The 19467-nt window shown below is 52.3% G+C and overlaps 1 protein-coding gene across 1 annotated transcript; it reads right to left on the bottom strand.

Annotated features, from left to right (window-relative positions):
• Nucleotides 1–890: 890 nt before the first annotated feature.
• On the bottom strand, nucleotides 891–19366 carry LOC309798304 (BCL-6 corepressor-like; the record flags this gene model as incomplete). Its single annotated transcript, XM_082646530.1, is given in 14 exon segments — nucleotides 891–1336; nucleotides 2700–2856; nucleotides 3021–3098; nucleotides 3536–3681; nucleotides 4834–4991; nucleotides 9870–10103; nucleotides 10107–10124; nucleotides 10455–10636; nucleotides 11218–11397; nucleotides 11400–11444; nucleotides 11899–12144; nucleotides 17511–17697; nucleotides 18169–18222; nucleotides 18884–19366. Coding segments are annotated over 14 exon segments (2460 nt in total), but the record flags the coding sequence as incomplete, so codon positions are not given.
• Between the last annotated feature and the right edge of the window lie 101 nt (nucleotides 19367–19467).

The following is a 19467-nucleotide window of genomic DNA, read 5'->3' as shown; positions in this document are numbered from 1 at the left end:
AAATTCAAAGGCAGGCTTCCTGACCCCTCCAGACCACTACTGGACACAGGGAAGGCACACTAATGTTTCAGGACCCCAACCAACAGTCACCTGCTTTGTGATTACTTCCATGACACACCCTCACCAACACCACTGAGTTTGCTGTTCCTACGGGACGTTACATGTATTTCCTATTTTAACACATACCACAGTGCATCATAATTATGATTGCAGATAGATGTTCTAACAATTGAAAGAGAATGATGACTTTTTTGCTCTTTACATCTTGCTATTTCCCTTCCCATAATATTTCTTGAAGCGAAACCATAAAATATAGACAAACACAAAAAACAGAAAATATACAAAACGTGTGCTTTGCACTTTAACGCAAACTTAAGTAAAATTAGTTCTGACAGTATCCAGCATGACAAACTTCCATGGTACAAATGAGAATGGACCAAGGTTTGAGCAGGTACAGGAGACAATCCAGGCATGAACAACACCAAGGCAAGGTAGACAGGAAGTAACATGGTGTGTAGGAAATCACGAGACCAGTCTGATGGGAAGAGACTTAAACAAGACTGAAACTCACTTTCTAAACCTCCATCGCCAACTGGACAATTCGCAGGACACAGGTGCACCAAAGTGGCCAATTTATTCAATCCCTTTAATATGGAGGAAGAGTTTAAAATTTTACTGGTTTAATTTGCCCCAAAAGCAACTCTCAACAGTTATGGCCTCTGTCGTCGGAGCTTTGTATGAAATTAAGTCAAAGTGTGGAGCTCCTTTGCCTTTTTTTTTTCTCCTTAAAAAAGAAAAGAAACAATTGTTCCGAGTAAAATCAAACATATTCCAAAGCATGTGTACATTGAAAAGTAAAGAAACTTTATTAACAACTTCATAAAAACTGACTTCAAATTTTAAAAAGAAAAAAACATGTTTTGAAGTCCTTCCGACTGGAGTCGTGTCTCATAGTGTCCTTTCTTTACAGAAATAGTCGTATTAGGACACATATGCACAAGGATTAACACCATGACACACTGTACACGGCGGGCCCCGGCGAGCTCACCAGTCGTCGTCTGAGTCCAGGTCTCTGGGGAGGATCCACTCCACGGATGAGCCCAGCAGAGTCTGAAGCTCGTTCATGAACTCCACCAGATCTAAGAGCTCCTTACTTTCTGGATTAAAGGACTCTAGGTCCTTGGGGCAAGAGAATAAGAGACTTGCTGACACTTGCCGGTAGATCTCGGCCTCCGCGATGGTGACAATTTCCACATTTGGGAAATTGCAGCGGAATATGCAGGAGGACATTTGCAGTTTCTTGAGCAGGTCTGAGAGCAACAGCCAGTTATGAGGCCTACACCAGAGAAAGGACAGTTGGTTTGAGTTTCCGGCAAAATTAGAGGCGCTCCCAACTATGAACTACCCGTCTCCTGGCAGTGAAAGGGCCTGCTACTTCCACTTTGATTACCCCACCCCCACCCCACTTCTCACTGTCCTTAGAAGATCTACTTCTTCTTTTGTTTTTTTTAATTTTATTTATTTATTTATTTTTGGCTGCGTTGGGCCTGTTGCTGCGCACGGGCTTAGTTGCTCCGTGGCATGTGGGATCTTCCCCGACCAGGGCTCGAACCTGTGTCCCCTGCACTGGCAGGCGGATTCTTAACCACTGTGCCACCAGGGAAGCCCGGAAGATCTACTTCTAGCGGGGGAACTCTGGACTCAGGTGCATGTGTTAAGAGGCCACCTAGGGCGGATCAGCCAACTTAGACAAAAGCAGGAGCAGCGCCCCTGAACGAGCCTCGTTGCAGGCCACCCCAGTGCTGCCTTGGCTCTGGCCACAACTCAGGTCACCCCTCTCCAAGTAAGTGTACCCCGTTCTAGTCACTGGGGAAAACCAGTCTGTATGCCAACCCAAGGGAGATGGCAAACACCTCTTTGACCTCTCCTCTCCTCCGGCCCTCACGGAGAGAGCATGAGAAACACTCGAGGTCACCTGGCTTTCCTTTCCTTTCCCACACCTCCAAGCCGCCCCTCACTGCTGCCGGGAGTGAGGCTTTTTCGAGAAGGGAGGTGGTAAAATCCTTCCTGATACCCTGCCATGCTTTATGATCTCTATCCCAAATAGAATGTCACCACAAAGGCAGACACGTTCCCAGCCTCAGAGTCCAAGGGGGATGCTACTCCTTAAGCACCAGGGTCAACACACAGCAGAGAAAGGTCTCCTGATGTGTTCACTCCGAAGGGTTGGTCATGGGGCACAGTGGCCCGACCGTGGGGACAAGACTCGATCTAAGCAAATCTGAAGACACATAAGATCCCAGGTGCCACATACGGCTTTCTCTAATCTTATACGAGAAGAGGGTACACATCAGTATCGTCCCGTGGACCTCACGCGCCTTGGAAGGCCCCTATGGTAGCCGTTTGGGGAGGATCCCTTCCCCAAGAGTTTACTGAAACTGTGCAATTGCAGTCGCTGACTCCCGTGTCCTTTGGGCTCTAGGGGTGTGTTCCAATGAGGGCAGTTGGCTGGGGAACCCTCCCACACCCCAAACTTTTCTGGAAAAGTTCCACTGCATTATGTGAGGTCGGTGGACACTTGGTGAGGAATTCACTCACCCCCCAACCCAGCCACCCTCATCTGCTGAAGGGGATTTCTAACTCCTGCCACCCCACAGAGCAGCTGGGCTGGCTCTCGACCACACGCTGGCCACGCTCACCCCTGAGCGACGGACACCTGGACGTTATAACACGGCAAAAGGGGGTCTTCGGAAAATTCAGATTCCAATAGGTCACCATAGGCCTCGTTGCTGTCATCCTGGTCCTCCGGTCCTGGGGGATTTGCTAAAACATCGTAACCACTTTCATCATCTGGTTCTAACCGGGGGGGCAAACAAGAGAGAGGTCAGTAAGCTGGAGCAAGATTCCAGCTGTTCGCCAAAAAGGACCCTGGAAAAATTCTTTCCCAAGCAAGTCCTGCTCACAGCACCACCCCCACCCCCACCCCCACAAGCCCAACTGAAACGAACAAGGCTGCTCACCACACACAGAGCTGCCAGAGAACTCCGAAGAGCAACCGGGGCTACCGTCGTCAGGAGCCTGCAGGTTATTTAAACAGTCTGCAGAGAGAGGGGGAGAGAGAGAGAGAGAAACAGAAACAAGATAACGCCTGCTGGTAAGAGGCAAATGCTGCTGGAGTTCGGGAACATCTCACGCTGGGGCTGGTGTCACCTCCTGACAAGTCCCACTGCACACGCCTCCAGGTATCTGACTGAAACCTCCCCACGCGTCCACCCCCCTTCCTGAGGGACTGCCCGCCTCACCGCCCCAGCCTGCCAAACAAAAGCTAGCCTGGCTAGCTAAGAGTTTTCCAGCCCCCCACCTTGCAAAACTCAAAGTATGTATCTCTTCTTTGACAGACTAACATTGGGCCGCTTTTCCCAGTAAAGGGTCACTTACAGTAAACGGGGGGTGGGGGTAGGGGGAACCCAGGTGAAAGGCTGTGAAGTCACCGTCTAGATGCTTGAACAAGACCGTGTCTTGACCTCTGCCATACCTGTTAAGAACTTCTCCAGAAGTTCGCTGTGGCTCACTTTCTTGATGGTTCTACCTGAGTACGTAGCCAGGGTAGGATCAGCACCGTAGGAGAGGAGCAAGCGGACAATTTCGAGATGATCATTCTTGACAGCATCGTGGAGAGGCCTAGGAGAGGTGCGGGGGATTACACCTGTGCACGAGACGCTTGCTTCTAAGGACACGGGGCAAAATCGAGCGTGTGCGGCCAAGGCTCGTAGGCGCGCTATTTCACTGAGGAGGTGAGTTTACGGTCGCTGCGACAAATTACTCTGTTATTTCAACACATAACCCTTTACGGGACAGGTGAAGGGACCATCTCAGGCCTAATTCTTCAATGCAAATCTCTCTTAATGCATGGCCCAAGGAGGAACTCAGACAACGATGAAAACGTTTCCAATGAACTTAAATAGTGACAGACTGTAAGAAGGTAACATACGGCGGGGTGGGGGGAAGAACCCCAGCATCAAGGAAGCAGATACGAGAAGCCATTGTTACACCATTACAAACAAAACCCAAAAAGTGCAGTTTGTAAAAGAAACTAGGGGCAAAGTGGAACCTCTCCTGAAACCAACTTGGAGATGAGTGATCAACCCTCTCGCCCAGAAGCAGTCGACAGGCAGGGCGAGTTCTCAGGAGGATACAGAGTCCTCCTGCCCGTGTCCGCTGGGGTCAGGAACACTGTCCGCAGTCCCATCCAGAAAGGATGCTATTTGGAAACCACGAACCACCAAATACCTTACGGTTTTGCTCATTTTATGACTGTCAGGAAAGCCCCAGTGCCCTGCCTCGTGGTGGCATCCCAGGTACAACCGGGAAGATGCTTGGGCTGACTCAGACCTGGGCCTCTGGCCAATAAACCGAGGTCAAGGACAGAGTGGGGGCCAGGCCCGGGGATGTGGGTGGACACGGCAGGTCCTATCAAGCCAGTTGCCACTGGACCTGTCTGTACTCCTGCAACTTTCAACTCACATATATGTTCAAGATTGAGATTCAACAGACGCTGGTGAAGAGTCCAGGGTCTTAAAAGAGAACACCCCTGATTATTCATGCAGGCTCAACATTTTCAGGGACTTCTGTCCATAAGAGCGTCACAGACTTTTAAAGTTCTACGTAAATTTGCCAGAAAGATCTGTCCGGTTCCATTCTAGAGGACTCCGCCATCAGTGTGCTTACATGGCACTCACTCTCCATCTTTCCTTCTGGGGTTCCCCGCACACCCTGAGAACCACTGCCTATGCCCCAGCAGGGCCAGGCCAAGAGCGCAAGACCGCCACTGACCCGGTTCCATCCTGGGCACTGCAGTTGACATCGGCGCCATATTCAAGGAGGTGTCGTACGACACCTCTTGCACAAGCCTCGTGCAGGGCACAGTAACCCGCGTTGTCACAGTGGTTCACATCACAAATCTTGTTCTCCAGGCAGTACAAGACCACTTCCTACGGGGAGAGGAGAGGAGAGGAGAGGAGATACCATCAGACCACCATACAGTGAACCTTGTAAGGGTGACCTCCCCATAGCTTGGCGGTGCCCACTTTCAAAGGCATACATCCTTGGGGCCAAAAGCCCACCATGGCGCGGGCAGGCGGCAGGCATCCTGCTGGGGGGCGAGAGTGTGTGAGAAGGGCTTGGAGATGCAGACAGTGTTGTCTAAGGCTCTGCTGCACCACTGGCCTGGCCATGGACAAGTTACCCTTGAACTTCTCCAAGCTTCCACAGGGCTGCTGAGAGGACGCATGCGGATAACGATGAGAGCCCTCAGCCCAGGGGCCGACGTGACCAGTACAGAGGTGTCACGGCTACTAACATCTTAGATGACACATTGCCAAGCACAGACCATTCTCACTTGATGGGTCTGTTCGGTCAGTGGCAGTGGACGATAACACAAGTTTAGATCAAAGTATGGATGACCAACACTTAAAGAGAGCTTAAATCAGCCAGAGAACATTCCCCAGCTTAGAGAAGCAGGGACACGCAGGTCAGCTACATCCTCGCGCCCCTTGTTAAGACCCCAAATCAGAACCTGGGCCTCAGATGCTCTTGTCTGTACGTTAAGTAGAGTTAAAGAGAAGCTCTCTCCCTCCATTCTCGAGGAATGACCCAAAATGCCTCCAATAACCCCACCCTCTATTTTGCCTCACTCCACCCTCTCGGGGCAGAATCAGTCTTAATATTCTCATATTTACTCAAGTTAATGACAGGAACCTGATACACCACGCTGCAACCTCCACATTTCAAGAATCAAATAAAACGTTCACCGCCCACCCCCCCCAGAGATGTTCTGTGTCAACACTGTGCATTAGAATCACTGTTATTAACCTTCTTTCTTTGGCTTGTTAAAATATTAATATGAACCACTCCCAGTAAGCAGAGCAGGAATTTATTCAATGTTTTATTACCTTAAGAAAGTTTTCAGACACATCGAAAGCATTTGCCACCAGAAAACACGTTATACTGTTTATACTGGGTAAGTTGTGCCCAGCAGAGAGCTGTCAGGTTCTGAGAGCTGGGAGTAGGCAGAACATGCATGTGGCCCAACACATGGTCTGCTGGTAAGGGGGGATGGGATGGGGTCAGAACAGGCCTCCTTGTGACATCTCTCAGGTAACTCATCTGTTAAACCTAAAACGGGGGTCATTCTAGCCGCCCATAAGTGCGAGATGGGTTCTGTAAAACCTTTTATGCCCTTTGGAGGACACGCCAATCAAAGGTGACCACTCACTTGGGAGAGAACTAGAATGTTCCATTTGCTTACCACGTGAACCCAATGGGGCATGCTGGTAAACCTGGCCATCAGTGCCCTGTTACTTCGGGTCACTGCAGCAGCTCCCTTCCAAAACAAGAGGAGGAAGACAAAAGGCACGCCCACGAATGCGTTTCTCCGTTTACATCCCAACCTGCCAGAAAGCCCACAATCCTCTGGGCTCCCAGGCCACCTGCCCCGAGCCCTGGTATCCAGGATACCGCATGAAGCTGCTGCTCTTTTAGCAGGCCCTCACTAGCCAGACTTGAGTGGACGGCTGCAAGCTAATGAGTTGTGTGCCCCAGCCAGGGAGAGGCCCTGTCACGTGGCTCTGGGATCAGTTCTGAAGGCCACCAACTGCTGTGCACACATCAATTTACTCAACCCAGGGTTTATTTGCTGTGACAATCATGGCCTTCGCCTGGAAACCTTCATCACTACTAGGGCAGATTCAAGGGTACCTAGAAATGAAAGGCCGTCCAAGCTGGTGGGTAAGTCAACTCTCTTTTCCTGGAAGATGGCAGCAAAGGCAGCAGTAGCCCCACGGCCAGGTCAGACTTTTGGCCACGGGCTGTCCTAACTCAACCACGTTGATCCCACTGTTTACACAGTGGTTCCCATTCCCCCAGATGAGGACGTCTTCTGTCACCCACAGGAACCCAGGAGATAGCAGGAAAGGAAGGTAGTACTATCCTCATTCAACACTTGGAAACTGAGGCCCAGAGATATTAAACCCCAAGTTCAATTAACATGAAGTACTAGACCTATAACTCAGGTCTTTGGTACCTGGTCAGCTGGGAAGGTTCAAAAGGCCCAAGAGGGCCCCAGTTAGAGGGATGCAATCCAGCTGTGATGAGCATCCCACAGGCCTTCTCTGTTGGGGGTCAAGTGGGCTAACTACACTCTCCTAGCTAGGAGGGTGATGGCCTCTAAATGGATGGCAACCATCGCCACCGACACTTTCTCTAACTGAAAGGTGAAGAGGCGGGGCGAGTCTGTCGACGCAACACATTCCTTGGTTTATTTTCTCCGCTAGAAATAAACGGGAGTGTCTGAAGGGCAGCCCAGCCATTCCCGAGCAAAGTCAAACTGCTTTTGTCGGACAGCTCTCTGTTCAGCGGCTATAAGCCGAATGCCATTACCCGCAAAATGTAACCATAAAGGCCATAAGCCCGACGTTGTTAGTTAATTAGATGCCTCATTAACTTTTTAAAAAACATGACTTATTCAATTCATAGAAAATTTAACCATCACCGCTAAAGGCACAAGCATGTGGTTGCACACTGGCGTTTTAGCCTAAGAAATAGAAGCCTTTTTCCCAGGAGGGAAAGGTTTGAGGTCTTTGGCCACACAAGTGATCTATTTAACGCAGATCTGAAGCCAGAGTGTGTTTCTAAACTTCCAGAACCAGATTATCATGACATAAAGCTCAGACAGCCTTTATACTGCACATGGTATCTTTGGCTAAGCAGAAGAAAATAATCAAGAATGCTAAAGACAAAACTTCAGGAAAACCCTCCCAAACCACACCCTTATCTGCTTAAGCAAACTGTCCTTCAATTTTAAAAGGTTGAAGCTGCCACATCTCCCAACTGGGCCATCATCCCAACATTTAAAATTCTGCCCAGAGAAATCCCAGAAAGTTGGATTCAAAGTTGAAAGCGTTCATCTACTTGTCACAATGTTCAGCATCAACACTGGTGATCTGTGGAATCTACATATTGAAATTTACATTTGAAGAAAAAAACAAATCCCACCGTAAACATTCCCAAGGCTTCCTGTGCAATCAAAGGCCAGGTAGCCTAAAAAAGTATGGATCAAGTGCCCCTTGGTCCAGGCCTCAGAGCCACCAAACCAAAATGGAAACTGTCTTAGAGGACCAACGAGGGTCTTTTGACGTCTCTGGTCCCAAAGGGAGGCTGCTGGAAATGATGCCAAGTTCACAGGTGGGGCTCGGAGCCCCGCCCTCCACGGCGGGTGCAGCAGCACCCCGCCACCCCCATCTCCAGCATTTGCTGGAAGCGGGAGTCTACTTTCTCAACCCTAACCCAAAAGTTGGGGTTAGGGGTCTCCCCCCCACCTCCAGCGTTTGCTGGAAGCAAGGAGACTATTTTCTCAACCACGGGGGGTCTAGCTCAACACTATGTGCAACATCTGCTCTGTCCTCCTAGGCGCCCGCTCTCAGCTCTTGGGAAACCAACTGGGTGCTCCTTGGACTTCACCTGCAAGTAACTGCGCTAACTACCACAAAGTGCTCTCTAGCTAATGGAGAGGTCTCCAAGAGACGTGTAGATACACACAAGAGCACATTCAACCCACAACAACAACAAAACACCCCAAACTAAGCATAGCCCTAGTGCTTCCAACTTCCCACCCACAGTCAGGCCTTAGGGCCAAGGCAGGCACACTTCCAAGGGCTCACGGCACTATGGACCGGGGTGGGGGGACACGACGGGAGACGGGGGACAGGGGCACAGAGCTGGCTGAGGGTGTGGGCGCCAGGGCTCCGGGCCAGCCTGGGTCCTGCCACCCCAGTGCTCAGCCACACCTCCACGCTCAGCCTGCTGAACCGCGTTTTACTGTCACCATTCAACTCCCAGAGGGCTGATGCCAGCACAGAAAAATGCCTTTGCCCTGTGGGCTATCACATCACAATTGCTACTGACGAGTATGGTGGGGGAACTGCACAGGGCATGGAGAGGCATCTGTCTCACAGAGGTTTTGAACTGTAAAAAGGGCAATTCCAGTGTGAGCCAGTCTTGCTGAGGAGCGTGGTGGGCTGTGGAGCACTGCTGGATTGCTACCTGTACGGGGATCAGCTAACCCCTCTGAGGCTCAGTTTCCTCATCCGAGAGTGGGCTAGTACTCGTTACTCCCAAGTGAAGATGTTAACAGGGTGAAAGGAGTTACTACAGATCACACGGGCTTAGGCAGATACCAGCTCTCTTTCTATGTTGCTCTAGCAATAGAGGCCGTCACTGTCATCAGCCGTGCTGGGTTGGGATACAGCAGTGTGGACAGGGAGTTCTGTGCAAGGCTCAACCCCTGCTCCCCGCCCATCAGCCCTCGGCTCCCGTGCCCTCTCAGAAAGAGACTGCTCAGGTCTGCCCCACTCCCACCCCTACTCTGCACAGACACTTCCCACCCGCTACCCCACAGGGGCATCACTCTGCCCCAAACAGCACAAGTTAGTAGAGCTAATAACTACTCTCCTTCTTGCTATTCAGAATCCAAAAGGCTCATTAAAATTCCCCTGGTCGCCAAGCCCTGGGTTAGGTCAGATTTTATATCAGAGATAAGTGAGCCAGACTGGCCGAAGCAGCCTACCTGCCTGAACGGGAACGGAACATCAGAGAGGCCTGCCTTTCTTTTCACACCACGACTGAACAAGCCACCAAAGAGCCCGCAGTGTGAGCGGGGCCAACGCAAACACCCTGCTGGAACACCCAGCCCAGCCCGACACGTGGAGGGGGCTGGGCTCTGAGACCCGCCCCCCATCCCCAGCCAGTGTGTCCCCCACCCAAGGAGCAGCAGCCGGCGGATCCTGATCCGGGGCACCCACAAGGATGCTCACCTCGTAGCCAAGCCGGGAGGCCTGCTGTAGGAGGGTCTCGCCCGCGTTCTTATTGACAATAAGTCTCCGCGCTTCCGGTGGCATCGGGCGGGACTGGGTGGTCTCTGGAGGGGAGCTTGAGCATGTCAGCTGCGAGGCCTGGGAAGCTGGTAACAATTGCTGCAAACGGTCCAAGGGCTTCTGGTCCTGCTTGGCTGGCGAAAGATCATAGTCGGAACTGGGCTCAGGCCGCTTTCAAAATCTCCGGACGGTCACCTATCACGAAACCAGGCAGCGCACACATTTCAGGCTGTCCTTCCAACACCCGCCTGGTTCGCCTCCTCCCTGAGTTACAAACCTGAGTGGAGGAAAGCACTTTTCCTCCTCTCTGTCTGGGGGAGGCGGGGCGCGAGGAAGGGGTTGCATTTTTACTAGCTGGAAACTTCACCACCACCCAGGAGACAGGTCCCCTAGGAAGGGGCAGGGACGTTTTGTGGGGAGGGCTTCAGGAAAAGGAAAGCTTTGTCCCCAGAAGCAGAGAAGCAAGCAGGCAGGATGTGCCTGCACAGGCCCGGGGAGCGGGGGAGAGCCAGGGGCAAGAGGTACCTTGCCATCCGCATTGTCCACGTAGGAGTCCCCTGGCAGCGGCAAGCCCCGCCTGGGCTCCTGAGGGATCAAATGCTTGGTTTTGCACGGTCGCTTCCCGGATGGTTTCTCGCTGTTGTCGGTGTATTTCTGCGGCAGGGGCGAAGGCTGCCAATCCATTTCTCCGTCCGTGCACAGCACATCTGTCAGGGGGAGAAGCAGCGGGCGTTACACAGTTGTAGCCGGTGAGGAAAGAAAAGCCCATTGTTAGCACTGATCGTTGGAGCAGCTTCAGTTTTTAAAGATATACCAATTATGTTTTCAAAGCACTAATATTTTAATCATCCCACATTCAACCGGCAAATAGGCTAACCCACGAAACGCCAAATGGCAAGTCGCTTCAAAGGGCCGCAAGAGAGGGCAGAAGCCAGCCCTTCTTGCGCTCCCGTCCCCACCCGTGGGGGGCCTGGGTGCTCGGGACAGGGCGACTGGGGACAGCCTGAGGCTGGAATGAGGGCACTGACAAGCGCCCGGGGTCACCCAAGACTTCCCTTCCTGCCCAGCCGCGGGCTGGGTGATGAGGAGCAGCCCAGGAAGTCGAGCTCCCGCCTCACTGTCCATTCCATAAGGAAGTGTGCAGGCTGAAAGGACCTCATGAAGAAAACTCCCCGCTCGCCACACGCTACTCTTGTCAACTTGGATGGCGCTCAGGTCCCCTCCAGGGCCGTTTCCCACAGAGGGCGAGTGATCCACCCTCCAGGAGCGCCCCCCGCCCCGTGCGTACCTTGTTCATTGTCACTGCATTTAAGGGACTCCTCCAACCAGCTGCTGTTGCTTTTGGCCTCTGCCCTTTTCCTGCCAGGTTTCTCTTCGGAGATGCTATTGCCCTGGGGGGTGACCGCAGGCTGAACCGCCTGGGTCACTTCCTTCCTGCCCTGCCGGCCAGGTTTGCTCTCTGCTCCCCCCGTTCTCTAAGGTGCAGCAAGCGGGGCTGCTTTCTGGGATGGAGCCCTGTTAATTCAATGCACACCTCAGGTTGGTCAGCTCACTATAATGTGGCTCTTCTAAGTGGTTAGAGGAACTGTTTGTCATTTCCCTCTCAGGCCAGTCAGCTAATGGAGAAGTAACTACAAATTAATGAAGAAGCCCCCCGGGGCAGGGGTGGGGGTGGGGAACAAACTGTCTTACACATCACTAACAGGGGTGGGGGAGGGGACGGGTGTGGTCACTGTGTTGGCTGGAACTTGTCACCAAGTCTCGGGAGGGGGCCTATTTGCCTTTGGCCACCTTTGGGCTCCAGCCCCTGCACCTGGCTTTGGGGGGGTGGGGGGTGGGATGGGGGTGGGGGGTGGGGAAGGTGTGAGTGGCTCCCCCCAGGGCTCCAGGGTGGGACTGGAACTTTCCACTGCTCCGCTCCAGGACTTCCGTAGGGTGCCCTGCGGGCCCGAAGCCAAACCAAGCTCACCTTTGGAGACCCGTCTCCGCTTGGCTTTCAGCAGAGAGTCCTCTGGGAGCCCAGTGGTCTCAGTGTGGTTCCTATCGCCAGACACCTTGCGCTTTCTGTTCAGCCGGAGGGTGGGGCTGCGTGACGCGTCCGGGGCCGCCTGGTCGGCGGGGGACTCTCTGGGGGGCCCCGTGTCCATGTCCTCAGGAAGATCACTGTCTTCTGGGGCTTCAAAGCGGTCAGGTTTGCTTCCATCATAACACTCCCCTAGGGGAGGGGAGACAACCCGGAAAGGAGGGAACAAAGGTCACCAGGAGCAGGCAGGACCCCCATGCCCAAGGCAATCTGCTACCAACAGACCGCCCCCCTTTGGAGACCAGGGGCCTCACACGCCGGAAGCACAAAACCCTCAGAAAGACGTCCCGAAGGAAGGACAGCTGAACACAACCAGCAAAGAAAGCAGAAAATGAGGCGCGTAGTCCACTCACAATCCATCCTTCAAGGGTCAATGTGAGGCATCTACACCATACGTCTATAGGCATGTGAGATCACTCCCTAACTGCTTAACTCTCCAAGGTGGCTTACTTTTAAAGGGGGGTGAGTGACCTCACAGTAAGATCCAACCAATCAGGGCAGAGCTACAAATGACTATGGAAACAGCTGCTAGTCAACAAAAAAGGCTGATGTCATCAAGAGACCAAATAGCCCCCAACTGCCATCTACACAGACATAGCACCAATGTTCACTTGGGTCAGCAGGGGCGAGGGTGAAGAAAAAGGGTAGGGAAAGAATGCTGGGAGGCTGGGAAGCTGGGGAGACCAAGGCAAGAGGAGCCTGGCAAAGGGAAAGGAAAGGCTTCCTGGTGCACACACAAGGGTCAAGGGCAATTTCAAAGAACTCAACCAGATTGCTACAAGTCCGTCTGTCCTCTTTCCACACCCGTGGGGGGAAAAGCATTTCACTGCCATCGAGGGGCTGCTCCTATTTCCTGTCTAGGAAGAAGGCCCTCAGTGACACCAGTCACCCACCTGGCACGTCTCCACGCCTTCCTTCCCAGGCAACAAGCATCTAAGGACATTTCAAAGACAAGACTCCAACCCCCTTCATGGGGGTGGGGTGGAGGGGGGGGTGCGGCGGGCAGGGCTGAACTGCTTGCTCCTGCCCCCTCTGCTCAATCTAGCATCCACTTGGGGCTTTTCCTCCAATCAGCCCAGCCTAACATCACTCCTCACTTTTGCTCTAGCCAAAGAAACAGTTCAACTGCTTTGCTAGTCACATTGTTTCTAACACACAAAGAATTCCATAATGATCACTGTGCTGTTAAAGAGTTCCCCGAAGATGACCCTGTGTCCATCACCGGCCGGGGGTGGGGGTGGGTGTATGAGTTTGGTATTTCGTTAACACCTGAGCTAAGCTCCCACAGCCCGTTTTTCTAGATGAAATCATGGACACACCCCTCACATGCTGCTCGCATTTCTCCTCCTCTCCCTAGACCACTTCAAGTATCACTCCCACTTCTGCCCAGCCGGCTGGTCCCCTGATCAGCCTCTCTTGGGGGCATTCCCAGCATTTAATGGCAGCCAGTTGTGGGGATGAACCTCACCCTGGCCTGGGCTAGCCTGACCTGTGTTCTCAATGGTGGAACACACTTAGCTTTTCTCCAAGGGTATCCCAAGGTGGGGCAGATCCCCATCTACTCTTGCCGGAATGGTGGAATCACCCCAACCGCGAGGGTCTCCTGCCCCAAACTCCTGGCCTGTGCTTACGGGTGATGCAGCCCAGGCTACCGCAGGCCCGGTGAAGACGGCGTGCTGTAACTCTCACTCCGGCTGCTCTGTGACCCTCTTAAACACTCGGGCAGGAATGGCGCCAATTTACAACTCGGCCCCCCTCACTTGTAAAGTGGGAATGTTACTGCTAGCCTCCCTCCAGGGGTGGGCTTCATAATCACGGGCCGGGCTCAGCACAGAGAAAGGCTGGAAAAATCCCTTTAACCAAAAGATGCCAAGACTTTCAGACCAGCCTGAATCTCAGGCCTGAAATGTAGGAAATTTTAAGAGGTGAGCCCTGCTGGTTACACCATTGGACTTCTCGGGTCCAATCTGGTCCAATCAGCCTTCCCTAAAAGCTCCGTGGGAGGGCATCCATGGAGGAATGGAAGGGCTACCTTAAGAACCCCCATGTCCAATTTGAAAGTTTCTTTTTCCAAACTAGGTCCATCCACCCTTCCCCCAACCCCGGAGCCTTTTAGGGCAAAGATCTCAATTCCCCTCAGCTAAGGCCCCCCAAGACCTTACGCTAGTGTGACCTTACCCAGGCCACTAATAACCCTGAAGGACACCCACCCCGACTGCCCAAGATGCCCATGGCCACCAGCTATGGGGTAGAGGCTCCGTGTCACTTGGAGCTTCTCAAAGACTGTTCTAACCACGACCCACAGGAGGATGACCCTTGAGGGCAAAGGAGATGGGGAGATAAATAGATACACGGGGATCCTAACCATCAGGCTTTGCCATCATTGCTACTTTTGGCCCTTCTAAAAGTGGGAAGCCATGTGCCCTTGGTCACCCAGTCTAAGCAAGATGTGAACGTGGTCCCTGCAGCATGGTCCTATGACTCACAGCACATATATCCCAAATGCATTATGGTTGTACCACAGCATCACCTCACAGAAGCATCACCACAGCAACATTTACAAGTCACTGTGGCAGCAAAGCACCCTCACCACTGTTGAGCCATGCCCAGTGAGGCCTAAACAAGGTGAGAGGGTTCTGAGTCGCTGGAAGGCTCCCCAGGATTAAAATCCCCTTCTCTGTAGCTTAACTATAGTAGCACCTCCAGTCAGGGCTAACCTTGATCAAAGTTACACCCGCTACACAAGGGGTGCAGGGACCTCTGTTCCAAAGTAGTTTACACACGTGCAGGTGCTCAGCTGGAAGAGTTCCCTGAGCAAAGAAGTTTCATGAAGCCCCTCGACTGAGGCTTCCTCCAGCTCCTGGCCAGGCACTGCCACTGAGCAGGTCCTAGGCCTGTCCCAGCCAAGTGGTTGGCAAGGGAGATGGTTACTCCAAGTTTGAGAAGGAAGGGACCAATGCCTCCTTGCCCCGCCCCATCTTCAAATGCCACTGAGGGTTCCTAGTGATGAACTTCCAAGTCTGAGGAACCTCCAAACTCATTTGGTGAACTTCCAAAATAAAAATTTCACTCAGCCACCCATGTGATCATGAAGAATAAATGAGTGTCTCGGCCACTGTGTTTTCAAGTTAATTTCTTTTTTAAACAAGCCCCTAGCAACAAGATGCACCCGCACCAGGACAACCAGGGCCACGCAAACAGCACCCACCACCTTGGAAGCTCCTGGTCCCTCCATGGGTAGGGGCTGCCTCAGAAGGGGGAAGGCATCTTGAAGGCATCCTGGACCCTCTCTGGGACCCCTGCCCGCCCCAAATCCCCGCCCCAGCTCCCATGTGCTCACAGCTCGGCTCTCGGCCACACCGACACCCATGAGAAGGACCTGAGCCCGTATCAGCTCAAGACATGATGGCCCAAGAACAAGAAGGCCCGTTCATATCCAGCTGAATGGAATGAACACCTGCTGTGCCTTGGATGTGGAGGCCGTGGTAAGAACAGTGGCCCCTTCAGGTGACCTTTCCTGACCAGCTAGTTACAAACCCCACGTCTCTACAAGACAGAGGGTGGGTGGGGAACCCACCTCCATTGCCCCAATCTTTCAAACGGAGCCCCTCACCTTCCCCAACCCTTCTCCTGCCCTCCCATGGTGGCCATTCATGGCTCACTGGGCCATGTCCCGGGTGCTCCAGGAAGAGACCCGTCGGTCGGTCTGAGATTGGAGGCAGGCGGTGGGGGGAGGGGGCTTTCGGAATCATCTGGGGCTCAGGCCCTGCTCCCCATCAGCCACACCGAGTTCTCGTCTCCAAGCTCAGCAGGAAAGACTGGGAAGGACGCACACAAACGTCTCTGGGAAGAAGGGCGGGTGAGGCCACTGAGACATGAAGGGCAGCGGCCACCCTGGGTTTGGCCACGTTGCTGGAGAAAAGGGCGAGAAGACTCGAGGCCGGTTAACTGCCCGCTCCCTTCCTCCAGCCTCCCTCACCGTCCACCCAGAACAGGCAGGTCCCCTCCTCAGAAAAGTGCATCCCCGTGAACTTGGCCTTGCCCACTTTTACCACGTCTCTCTGAGAAACTTCCCCAAGAGCTGAGTCATGAGGCCACTCAGGAGAGTAAGGGCTGCGTGTCAGCTGTGAGCACAGGCAAGGAGGGAGGCCTTCTTGCTGCTTCACTCCAGGGTGGCCTGGACCCTCCGTTTTTCATTCCAATCCCGAGGGGGAGGAGCTCGGAATCGTCTACTCCAGGCACATCAAGAGCCCCATCCCTCGGGTAAGGCCGCCACTGACTAGCCCCAGAAATCCCCTTCTACGGGAGCCACGTAGGACAAACCGGTCCCGGTGTGGCTTACCCAGAACCCTGGCCACAGGCCTTTGTCTGACCCCAAAGATGAGCTGGGGCAGGGCAGTGCTCCAAGCAGCACAGAGAAGCACACGCTGCTGCTGACCACAATTTTCCCGAACTGCATCAGGCACCCACGACCTAAGCATGCGGGCGAACGCCGACCCTACGACTGGGTCCAAGGGCCTGGGCCTCCCAAACGTGCCCACCACCCCCAACTGTCCCGTCTCAGGAGGATTTCACGCCCACCCTGTCCTCGACGTTCACCTAGGTGCCCTCACTCACCATCACCGGTGAGGTTTCTGGGGTCCGGAGCAGGCTGCAGGCCACAGGCCACAGGCCACAAGCATGCACACTGAAGAAAGCGGGAGAAAGACCTCCACTTGCTGCCAACACATCTCATTAGCCCAGGAAGTCTCGAGGGCAAAGCCCGAAGTCAACCCCAGTGGGGGAGCAGCTGATGGGACCGCAGAGTGTGACTCGAGGCAAACACTAGCTTTCTCTCCAATTTGGCCTCCAAAACATAATACACCCCGTCTGGTAGGAAGAACGCCCTCGTTGATCCCACGCCCTTGGAGCGTGCTGTCAACTCCTAATGACTGCAAACAAGCCTGCCACAGAAAATAATTATGCTCATCTTTCTGGTGCCTTCATCAGCCCTCATCTCATTTGAACGAAACCTCTGCCTTTGGAGGGAGAATCCGAGTACTCTCCACTCCCTCCCATAGGAGACTGTCACTCTGGAGGGTCTGGCTCTGGCTGCAAGTGTCATTCCACTGCTACCAAAAACCCGTATCCGTACCTGCTACAAAACAGAACACATACCTGCTACGCTGGAGGTCTTGCACCGCCATTCCTCTGCTCTACTGTATCAGACTATTACTAACTACAGGACTAGCATTGCTCCGGAAAAAGGAGATGCGTGCCAGGAAACAACATTTCATAGGTGCTTCACTCCTGGATGCCGCAACGCTCAAAAGGACAACCAGCCTTGCAATCCACAGCTGGGAAGGGTGGCCAGAGCAGTCCGTTCTCCGAACAGCCAGCACCCAGACGCTGGGCCGTCGGAAGCGTATTGTTTCCTCTCACCTCCCTCGGCACTGGGGGAGGAACCGCCCCGTTCCCACCGACGTGGTACCACACGCGAGCCGCCTGGGTTCACTTACATCTCTCACTGTCGTTCTGGTCGGCAATGGCCTCCTCCAGGGCGACCGACTTTGGCTTTTTGTCCTGACTTCCTTTCAGCCTTTCCCAGTCAGCGGGGCTGAATTTGCGCACCTCGGAGTCTTTGGTCGTCGGGTGGCCACCTTCTCGCTCTTTCATCTCCAACTCTGAGAAGCGCATCACTGCACGCTACAAAGAGAACGGAGATGGAAAAAAGACACACCTTACCACCAAAGCTATTTCACTGCCCTTACCTTAAAGGAAAGTATCTGCAAAGAAAAGTTTGCCCAAAACCAACCACAATTTATGATACAACTGAGATATTTTAAAATTGAACGATAAAAACGTAAGAGTGTCTATGTGTAACTAGTCACACACTCTTTATTCGTAAAGCCGTATGTACGTAGAGATATATGTGGTGTGTATGTATAGCCATACATACACTGTGGCATACAGACAGACATTCTCTTTCGAAGGTAAATAAAACAAAACAAAAATACAACGCAAAGAAAGCGAAACAAAAACACAACAGAAAAGAAAACAAATGCACAATGAATAAAGACGACCATGGCCCACAAACTTCCCTTTGTATATTTGGAAATGAAATTTAACTCAAAAGGTTTATGGAAGATTCTAGTAATAAAAATTTGAAGAACTGACCTCACAGTAAGCAGCGGGTAGACATAAAATACTGTCCTCTTGTAATCCTTCCATCTATGTAATTAAAATGGGCACTCAATGGATCATTTAGATAACTTCATCCATTTTTATAAGCATGAACCAATTTTTTTCTTAACATTGCAAAACAATTTGGCTTTATTTGTCTTTTAATTAAAAGTAAAATACCTTAAGGAAATTCCTATACAACATCTATCATTCACTAGCAAGTTAAATACATACTCTATCCCTTTAAGCAAGGTTTGTGTTTTTGGTTTTTTTTGTTTGTTTGTTTTTTTGGTGGAAAAACAAAATTGCACGAATCTCACAGACATGCGGCCGCTACACACCTCCACCAAGTATCACGTGAGGCATTCTGAGCAGCGCTTTTAGGTATATTTGTTAACGTACAGTAACGGCAGAGAAATCAAAGCGACTGATAGGTAAACGTCACGCAGTCTTTTAGACATCCTTCTCAATAATTAAAACTTCCGTTATCAGCATTCGAGTGGAGTTCGCTTAAAATCTACAGAATAACTTCAAGTATCCACTTACGTCCCCTTACTGGACACATTTCAAACATTTAAATTATCCTAAGCTTCATTAACCAAATCAGCCCGGTGTCCTGCCCTATCATACCCCCGGCCCCCTCCTCTTCACACATTAAAAAAACCTGACAACTGGTCAGGCTCCTGAAATTCGGGTGGGGGGGGCTCACCTGCAATGCCCGCTGCTCCCGGCCGAGCTGACTGGAGTCTGCGTACAGTCCGGTAGCGACACACTTGAACCGGGCACCCACGTAACCAGCGGAGTTTGCGATTCTCTTTGCCAGCTTAGATGGCTTTGGTTTCAGAACTTTGCCATCGGTTGATCCTGCCTCGTCAGCTCCGTCTTTGGTGTAGGTGGGGGTGACGTCCACACTCGGTGGGGCACTGCCCACGCAAAATGGTTTGGGATCCTCTTGGGTTTTCCCGAAAGTGACCGCAGAGCCGTCGCTCCCCAGGGTCGGCTCCAGGAATGGAGTCGAGACCGGCGTCGCCAGGTTCTCCTTGTTGGTTACCGCTGGAACATTCTCCTTGCTTAAGCCGGAAACTGGCTGGCCCGGAGCCTGTTTGAAAGTATAGGCTTCGTGGAAGTCACTGATGCGCCCCAACTCCTCTCTCAGGGCAATGAAATCCCGCTGTGGCTGTAGGGCCACATTTTACTTTTTTATTTTTAATATATGTTCACATGTTTCCATAAAGGATCCAAGGTGCCCCATAACGTAAGGACACACAATATTAGCTTTAAAAAAACATGAAA

The sequence above is a fragment of the Mesoplodon mirus genome (assembly GCF_964341445.2).
Source record: "Mesoplodon mirus genome assembly, contig: HAP1_SCAFFOLD_2695, whole genome shotgun sequence".
NCBI classification, from domain to species: domain Eukaryota; kingdom Metazoa; phylum Chordata; class Mammalia; order Artiodactyla; family Ziphiidae; genus Mesoplodon; species Mesoplodon mirus.
The sequence above is the reverse complement of the archived record's forward strand: the minus strand, read 5'-3'. Positions and strand labels throughout refer to the sequence as shown.